Source organism: Lottia gigantea (genome assembly GCF_000327385.1).
Source record: "Lottia gigantea unplaced genomic scaffold LOTGIsca_170, whole genome shotgun sequence".
In the NCBI taxonomy this organism is placed as follows: Eukaryota; Metazoa; Mollusca; class Gastropoda; family Lottiidae; genus Lottia; species Lottia gigantea.
The window spans coordinates 273996-284387 of NW_008708134.1; the positions used below are offsets into that span (position 1 = coordinate 273996).

General features: G+C 33.4%; 1 protein-coding gene across 1 annotated transcript; it reads right to left on the minus strand.

Moving 5' to 3' along the window:
- Positions 1-510: 510 nt before the first annotated feature.
- On the minus strand, positions 511-870 carry LOTGIDRAFT_141910 (hypothetical protein; the record flags this gene model as incomplete). The annotated part of the gene is made up of 1 exon (XM_009051807.1): positions 511-870. The coding sequence occupies one exon, from the start codon at positions 868-870 to the stop codon at positions 511-513; it is 360 nt and encodes a 119-aa protein (XP_009050055.1).
- Between the last annotated feature and the right edge of the window lie 9522 nt (positions 871-10392).

Below are 10392 nucleotides of genomic sequence, written 5' to 3' on the forward strand. Positions count from 1 at the left end.
AAATATGACTATCAAACATCAGTCGTCACCAATTCATATTACATTCAATACTATTTCAGATCTCGTTATTTATTCTAAACCCTATCTAAAACCCGACATCCAGCATCTAATACCATTTCGACACTTGGGCTTAGCAACTACATGTATATCAACCCCCAGAGCTAGACAGGCGAAACCCTCCAACCCTACAACTTCAGTTCAATATCGTTAGCCCCCGTCGATACTGCTGATTATTAGTGCTACCACCAAAACTGATAAAGGGCAAGCTTTCGTTGTGTATTCAGTACGAGTTTGGAAACGTAGTGAAATCCGTTTTGCCGTAATTGTTGCCGTTTCGAGAACTAGGGTCCCCGGGATGAAAAAAAAACGAAGCTCTTTTTTGAACGCCTTGCAATTAAGAAGAAACTAAGATAAGTTTTTTTTATTTCTTTATTAATATGACCACACATTGAATCCAAAAGGCTTTCTTCCAGTAGCAGAGGAAAAAACATTGTTCAAAATGAAAAAATATCAACAGTCCTTGTGAGTCTTTTCATGTTGTTTTAAATGAGCTTTTTGACGAAATGACACATTACAAACTTCACATGTATAGGGTTTCTCTCGTGTATGCGTTCTCATATGTACAGTTAAATTACTTTTATGACTAAATGGTTTATTACAAACTTCACATATATAAGGTTTCTCTCCCGTATGTATTCTCATATGTGCTGTTAAATTGCTTTTTTGACTAAATGAGGTCCCACAAACTTCACATGTATAGGGTTTCTCTCCAGCGTGTGTTCTCAGATGTGTTGTTAAAGAATCCTTTCTACTAAATGACTTATTACAAACTTCACATATGTAGGGTTTCTCGCCAGTATGTGTTCTCATATGAGTTTTTAAATTACATTTATGACTAAATGATGTATTACAGATAGCACAAGTATAAGGTTTCTCTCCAGTATGTGTTCTCATATGTCTTGTTAGTTTACTATTTGAGGTAAACGATTTACTACAGATGTCACAAGTAATTTTGTTTGTTCTGTTTCTCCTGACTTTACTTTCTTCAGAATCTGTGGAAATGTGATCCAGATCTTTATTTGTTTTGTTATTTCCACCAGAATCTGATGAACATAATGACTGACATGTATGCAATTGCCTAAGACAATTTCCGTTCCACACAGGATTGGTCCACCTTGGTAATAGGTACTGACGATTTTCTATACAATTTGTTTTACATTGTAAGGAACTTGAATTTGGAATTAATCGTCTTACATTATAAAAATCTGCAAATCTAAAGGCTGTATGTCTTTCTTGATAGGTTGTCAGTCTAAGAGAGACAAGAGAGACAACTTTGGTAAACACAAGCTGTATCTTCATTTCATACTGAAAAATAAAAAATTCAAATGTAATACTTTATCTTAGTTTAAACCATGCACTGTGAATTACAAGATGGGACAGCGGTTCGTTGATCTAAATAAGTTGATATGAGATGGGTTATTTTAACGATAATATGAATATATTAATTCATAAATACGAATTAAACTAGACCCGTTTGCCACATATTTGTCAGCTCCCCCATGAATAGATTGTAAATACATTTCCACACTCAAATGGGACGTGGAAAACTGCTTAATTTAGGAAATACTCTATAACACACTTTATTGCAGTGCGTTCTGCGAATTTTGTGGGACTTTTCTACTTAGATATAATAATGTCAATTCTTTTTTTTTCCACACCATTTACAGCAAGGCTGCAACAGCTGCAGCAATCTTTCAACATATGTTGACCTTCTATGGCTAAGTAGTTGTTAAATGTGAATTGGAACTTTTTTGTAAAACCGGAAATGACTCGATTTAACATGTTCAAAAAGTAGGAAATCAGCTCTAGATCTCATTGTTTTAGATGAGCACACCGAATTTCAATAACATCAGACGAGAACTGAAGGGCAACTCAAGGGCAATAACTAAAAAAACGTTTATCGAAAAATCCTCAATTATGAACTTGACCAAGATCTCATCATTATCATCATTATAAATACTCACACCAAATTTTTATTTAAATCGGATAAAAACTCCAGTCTTTATTGTATTCATAAACAAATTTTGGCGCGTTTCCCTAGGGCAGTGGCTATAAACCACTAGCGCGGCATATATTGATAGTGATTGATTGTAGTATGTAATTGAGGTCAGGAATGATACAGATATTGACAGTGTTTGAATGTAGTATGTAGTAGAAGTTAATAATGATACATATATTAGTGGTGTTAGTCTGTAGTATGTAGTGGAGGTCAGTAATGATACAGATATTGACAGTGTTTGCCTATAGTTTGTAATTAAGTTTAGTAATAATACAGATATTGATACTGTATGACTTTAGTACGTAGTCGAGATCAGTAATAATACAGATATTGACAGTGCTTGACTTTAGTGTGTAGTAGAGGTTAGTAATGGTGCAGATATTGACAGTGTTGACTGTAGTATGTAGTAGAGGTTAGTAATGATGCAGATATTGACAGTGTTGACTGTAGTATGTAGTAGAGGTCAGTAATAATACATATATTGGTAGTGTTTGACTGTAGTATGTTGTCTAGGTCAGTAATGATACTGACAAATATAACCTGGGTTTTATCCAACTCCTAGAATAGGGTAGCTTTTGTCAAGATTGATAGAGCAGAACTGTCAAAGATTGTTAAGGAAATTAACAGTTATTCCCATGTATGGATCTAGGTCAACATATCAGATGTGAAGGCAAATTTCTAAACATTGTCAAGCGGTGATTACACGGAAGGATTTATATGTATAAATTATGTACAATTTATTTATTGTTTCGTGTCGTGATACGTAATAAAAACATTCCAACTTTTTAATTGCATCCTGTATCAGAAAAACGTGCTTTTCATTTAGTGAATATCAAGTCTCAAATGACCTGATGGGGTGGCGGAGGCGGTCCGCATTCGGCGGAGGATTCAAGACACCGAAAAGGTTTCATCAAGTTGCACTTGAGAGGAAATGCATTATCCCCAACAATTACAAACTAGACTGGCAAATGGTGGGAGAGTTCGGAAATATTTACACCGACCAAAAAGTAAAAGGCAACCCGAACTAACTACAGGTTTGGGATTTAGTGATTTGACTAGAATAAAGATAGCTTTAATTTTCATATCAAGGGGCAAAGGGGGGAGGGGGCACTAATCTGTGTCAAATTGTACCAAAAATCTAATTTGTGCAAGATATTGTTTGAACAAACACACACAATTTAGTAATGATTCTTATTGAAATTAAATGATAGAAATAAGATAATTTTATGTAAATTCAGGACAGCCAATATGCCACTCCCCATAGAAACTGGAAGATGGTTTAACATCGAGCGCAAAGAACGATCATGCCCCTTATGTAATAGACACGATATTGGAGACGAATATCATTACATCTTTGTTTGTCCATACTTTGAAAATATTAGATTCCATTATATCCCAACTACTTATAAATGTTATAATAATAGTATAGCTTTCTCTAACATCTTTAACTCCAAACAGTACAGCCAACTTAACAAATTATGTAACTTTATTAATATTATTGTACAACATTTTCGATCCCCGCCATCAATCTAACTATTACAATATATTTCACAATTGTCCAATGACATTTATATTATTTACATCTTTATAATTCAAATATGTATTCTTTATATTTCAAATCGAAAATATTTATATATTGTCCAACATTTTCGATTCCCGCCATTAATCTAACTATTATTATATATCTATAATTCAAATATGTATTTATATTATATATTATTTATATTTCAAATCTATATTATTTATATTTGTATATTTAATTGAAATGTTTATTTTGTTTAACTATGTGTATGTCATATCGTTGATGTTTTTGTATTTCTTGTAGCAGCATGTCTTTTGCTGTAAAAGAATAAAGTTCTGTTCTGTTCTGTTCTGTTCTGACAAAAACTGTCACCTCTATCACGTTCACAAGCCAACAAAATTTTATGCTTTTTTACTAAGTTACGAGCAATAACTAAAATAGCTTGCTAGGCAAGGTAATATACGCCCACTGGCAGCTTTGATTTTGAATAAAAATATTTAGCAGTGCAGTAACAATCACCAGTATGAAATATTCAACCTTCAGTCATACACTTCTTTTGAACTCTTTAGGGCGATACTGAATAATATTGAGTATGAGTTATTGCCCTAGTTCTTTAAAACGTGTTCAATTTTTAGCTCGTGAAAACTCTTCAAGGCAAATATTCAATCTTCAGCACGGGACTGAATAATAAAACCAAGTTTTGTCAAAATCCAGCAAAGAATCATGCCTTTTAGTGTTTAAGAACTAAATTTGAAAGCGTTTTCAAGAACAAGGGCAATAACTCATACTAAATATTTTTCAATTCTTCTGATTTTCAATACGGTTCATCTTTGGGTGATTACGAACATTCACACCAAGTTTCATCAAAATCCGTCAAGAATTGTGCCTTCTAGAGTGATTACGAGCTAAAAATTGAACGTGCAATAGCAAGGGCAATAACTCATACTTATTATTTTTCGATTTTTCTGATTTTCAATAGGGTTTATCCTTGGGTGATAACAAATACTCATGCCAAGTTCCGTCCAAATCCGTCAAGAATTATGCCTTCTGGTGTGTTTACAAGCTAAAACTTGAACGCGTTCTCAAGAACAAGTGAAAGAACTCATACTTAATATTTTTCGATTCTTCTGATTTTCAATAGGGTTCAGCCTTGGGTGATTACGAACACTCACACCAGGTTTCGTCAAAATCCATCAAGAATTGTGCCTTCTAGAGTGTTTACGAGCTACAAATTGAACGCGTTTTCAAGAACAAGGGCATTAACTTATACTTAATATTTTTCGTTTCTTCTGATTTTCAATAAGGTTCATCCTTGATTGATAACAAACACTCATGCCAAGTTCCGTCAAAATCCATCAAGAATTGTGCTTTCTGGGGTGATAACGTGCTAAAAATTGAACGCGTTTTCAAGAACAAGGGCAATAACTTATACTAAATATTTTTCGATTCTTCTGATTTTCAAAGGGTTCATCCTTGGGTGCTTACGAACACTCATACCAAGTTTTGTCAAAATCCGTCAAGAATTGTGTCTTGTAGAGTGTTTACGAGCAATTGTTGACGGGCGGACGGACCGACGGACGGACATAGGTGACGGCAATATATATATTTCATGTGGGCGTATAAAAATTCCGTTGATCGAAAAACCGTCAAATCGTCAAATTTGAACTTGTCCACGAGCTCATCAGTATTAAATGATCATAACAAATTTCATATAATTCGGACGAAAAGTGTAGTCTCCATTGTGTTCAAAAGCAAATTATGACAGGCTTTTCCTTAGGCAAGGGCAATAACTAAAAATCCGTTCATCGAAAGATCGTCAACTTCGAACTTGACCAATATAAATGATCACATCATATTTCATTTTGATCGGATGAAAACGCGGACAATCCGATAATTCCCTTCGTTACCACCTACAATCATACCTCCACTATTGCCTCTCATATCATCAGATGCCACTACCAGAATCTTCAAGACCAATATCCTCATGCCTACAGCAAGAAACTTGTTACAGCTTACAGAAAAATATAAATTTCAGTAAGATCCATGGCAGACTATACCCTCAATAATTGAATGAATGCTTCTTTTTTTTCTTATAGGTACATGAAAAGATTTTGTTTCAGAATACAGGTTTTATCTTGAGATGATTATTGATATATTAGAAGATCGTTGGCTCTAATATGTTCAGCTATTTCAGCTAAAGAAATGATACTACCACAGAGACATCCATAGTTAACATCTTTACTTTGTGACCTAGGCCAGTGCTTTCATGAGACTATGTTCTCATCACCATTTAACACAATCTTAACTCTTCTTGTAAAATTTATATCTGTATAATGAAAGTGTTATTTTATTCTAAAAATTTGATTTACATATTCTTTTTAAAGCTGTGAATTTGTACATTAAAATACTGTTTAAAAATCAATGTTCAAAAACACCTATTTTAAAAACTGTAAACATGTATTTGCAAAAGTTAAATAAAGACATTGTTAAAAAGTTACTGACAAGCAAATGTTAATAACATCGCATTGAATGTTGTCCAAGCTCAAGTTCATGTGGATACGAAAATTATGCAAATTACCCATTTTTGTGCTAACCTAATTTCGTCGATCTCGGTAACTTAGAAATTATGTACATGGGCGACCTATCGTGAACTTGATTGATTGCATGATTTGATAAACACGGGTTATCGCTACAACATCAGTTTGCAGAATTCTTCCGATCGTTTCCGGAAGATCGTTTCCAAAAAATGTCAAATTTATTACCTATTTCTAATATATATAAAATGGCGGATCTACCAAATGTCACAATTTTTTAATCGGCCAAATTTCCTTACAATCTCCGGCTGTACTCAAAATTCCAAATGTCGTCTGCTAGAATATATTTCAGTGAACAAAGTCACGTGACAAACAAGCGGATTCCATGTAAGCCATTTCCTTAGGTCGTTTCAATGAATTTTAGCAATAAAGTACTAAAGTTTTACTTATCTTATTTTGACAGTCACTATTTTTTTTTCTTCAAATCATTGTTCTTTGAAAGAAATGTCAATAGTTATAATGAATTGATATTTTAAAGATAAATACTAAGAGAAGTTAATTATAACATAATACAACGTTTTTTTTCTCGACCTATTTAGAGTTCAAACATTGTACACGAAAATAGGTGACGCATTTTGCCGCCGTTGTCGAGTTGGTTACTCAGGAAATATGGGTCAAAGTGGGGGATTCACAAAATTTTGTTTAAGATGCCTTGCTCATTTTTTTTTTTTGTCAAATCATGCTTACTAATTGATTAATTAGTGTTTCTAATGAATTATAAAATTCATTAGTCATTTACTGAAATCTAAGCTCATTCAGACTCCATGTTTGTTCACGTGACCAAATTACGCCATGCTTTAAAAGAATCAGCTTACTAAATTTTCTAATTTTCATAAAATGACCTATTGTTATTTGGTATAAGATATGGTAAGTTAAAACTTACTTCAATTAATTCATTTTGTTTTTTGCAAAATGCGTATATTGCCGTCAACAATTGCTCGTAAACACTCTACAAGACACAATTCTTGATCGATTGGTGTGTGTTCGTAATCACCCAAGGATGAACCCTATTGAAAATCAGAAGAATAGAAAAATATTTAGTATGAGTTAATGCCCTTGCTCTTGAAAACGAGTTCAATTTTTAGCACGTTATCACCCCAGAAAGCACAATTCTTGATGGATTTTGACGGAACTTGGCATGAGTGTTTGTTATCAATCAAGGATGAACCTTATTGAAAATCAGAAGAAACGAAAAATATTAAGTATAAGTTAATGCCCTTGTTCTTGAAAACGCGTTCAATTTTTAGCTTGTAAACACTCTAGAAGGCATGATTCTTGAAGGGTTTTGACGAAACTTGTGAGTGTTCGTAATCACCCAAGGATGAACCCTATTGAAAAGCAGAAAATTTGAAAAAATATTTAGTATGAGTTATTGCCCTTGTTCTTGAAAAACGTTCAATTTTTAGCTCGTTAACACTCTAGAAGGCACGAATTTTGATGAAACTTGGTTTGAGTCTTTGTTGTCACCTACAGATGAACCCTAACGAAAATCATAAAAATCGAAAAATATCATTGCCCCTGATCTTTAAAAAGGTTTAAGCCTGTAAACACTCTAGAAGGCCCAATTCTTGACAGATTTTTATGAAACTTGGTAATACTATTTAGTATCGCCTCAAAAAGTTCAAAAGAAGTGTATGACTGAAGGTTGAATATTTCATACTGGTGATTGTTACTGTACTGCTAAATATTTTTATTCAAAATCAAAGCTGGGCGTATATTACCTTGTCTGGCAAGCTATCTTGTTCATTGTTCAAAATCATAACACTAATTCTAAGTATTTTCTAAAACTCCAGTGCATAATGTGAAGGCATTGCTAAAAAAATGTTCATGCTGAACTTTGATAGCTATTTGGACAGATGTCAGCTGGTGTAGAGACAGACATAATAAGCCCTGTTAAATGGGGACATTCCGCATAAGCGCAGGTGCGAGGGTTTTATACGTATTTGGATACCTCGGATGTGCACAACCCAGGTATATTTGGAAAGATGAGTAATTTTGTACTTCAGTCATACCATCATTTCCCCCTGCATCATTTATGTCATGTCCCCGGTTCCATCAATTTTTTTTTGGGGGGGGGGGGGGAGGCTGGAATAAAGGCAGATGTTTCGGACTAGTAGAACTGTATCTTTGACTGTTCTGGTCAGTAAGCTACTGACCCTCAACCATTTACAGGCCGAGGAGGTTCTCGTATTTTTTCGGCATCTACCATAGGAACAGATCATTCTCAATCTGTACGGGGAAGACCAAGTCATTGTCAGTGGTTTAAAGGGAAAAAACTCTGCAAGAGGAACAGTTACCGGAGCAAAGGTAACCAGCAACTGTCACCGTATAGCTGGAAGACGTGAAGCTAGAAGGCAGCAAAAACAATGGTTACAGAATTGATATTTATTTATTCCAAATTAAAAATTAAACACTAACTTATGACACAAGGTTTAACACTATACAAAATATAACAATGAAAACTAGTTTTAAGATAATTTAAATATAATTACTTTCATTTTCAAGACGCAATTCATAAAGTTTCACACGATAAACTTAGGAAAAGTATGGCTGTGGTGGTGGATAGAGAACCGTCTCTAGTTTTTGACACATGCGCAGCAGCACCTATTCCCTCTCCAGATTCGGGTCCACCAGCACTCAAAGACAGTCATCCAGAATGGCCACAACTGTCAAGAAATGATTACATTGTAACTTCATGCTGTGGTCGAGATACGTGTATTTCAAAAAGACTGGTACTTATCATTAATACTATGACGTGCATATTACACAATCAAATTTCTAAATGAAAATTACACTATATTGAAACAATGTCTACAATAGGAACTTGAGCTTTATCTTTTGATTTTAACAATATTTTATCATTACACTAAATAAACTAATCAATTACAAAATATGTACATAATACGGACGATTATTTATTTCAAGGAAATGGACACCACAGTTCTGGATCAACAAGGCCTAGCTATTGGAGATAAACACCTACAATGAAACAATGAGGTTCAAAGCATTATTTTACACATTTTACACGAGTTGCGCCATTATGAAAAAATACACAGAATATTTCGCAGTGCTACTGGCAGATAAACAGGATTTAATATAGGTCGTTCCGAGTAAGATGTCCAGAATTTTTGTTTAATGCTTTGTATCACCTACAGGTCTCTAACTTGTTCTGGAGGTGTAGCTTTAGCAAGACCGCTTGGGACACTCTGTAGGATAGGTTCCTACTATTGACATAATCTCTTCATATAATATGTAACTCCTTTATAGTTTATAATAATTATTAATTCTTCAGTACCAATAATGATATATTTGCATGTTATTCATATATACAAATATTTACATGTTCAAATCACAGTTGGTGTTTTCTATTCTGTCCTCTGATCTCTTTTTGTTTTCACATAACGTCTCATTAACAATATATACCATGACATGGATTACCATAGCAATCCATATAAACATACATACATTATTTCAGATAGATTAACAAATTAAAAATAGGTATAGACTAAATTGGATTACTATATAAATTAGAACATTTCATTTAAATAAGGTAAGTAGATAATCCTATAGTATTTCATGGTGATAAATGCCATTCAAAAATATTGTGTCCTCACAATAACTAAATAACTTTTAATGTTATAAAACATGAAATAGTTTTTACTCAAAATAATAAAGAAAATATGAAAGAATATAAAATAAACATAAGATAATATAACAATATCAATTATGTAAATTATGTAATTTAGATAGTGGAAATCTTAGATTCACTCAAAACAGATCTCTCACTAGAGTTAAATGTACAAAGATTTTTTGATGTAAACCCATATAGAATTGTTGTTTTTTCTTATCAGGGTTCAGATCGATTATGATGCACACTGTTGAAATAATAATTGAAGATAGCTTGCCAGGCAAGGTAATATACACCCACTGGCAGCTTTGATTTGAAATAAAAATATTTGGCAGTACAGTAACAATTACCAGTATGATATATTCAACCTTCAGACATACACTTCTTTTGCACTATCAAGATAGCTGGCCAGGCAAGATAATATACGCCCACTGGCAGCTTTGATTTTAAACATAAATATTTAGCAGTACAGTAACAATCACCAGTATGAAATATTCAACCTTCAGTCATACACTTCTTTTAAACTCTTTAGGGCGATACTGAATAATATTGAGTATGAGTTATTGCCCTAGTTCTGGAAAACATGTTC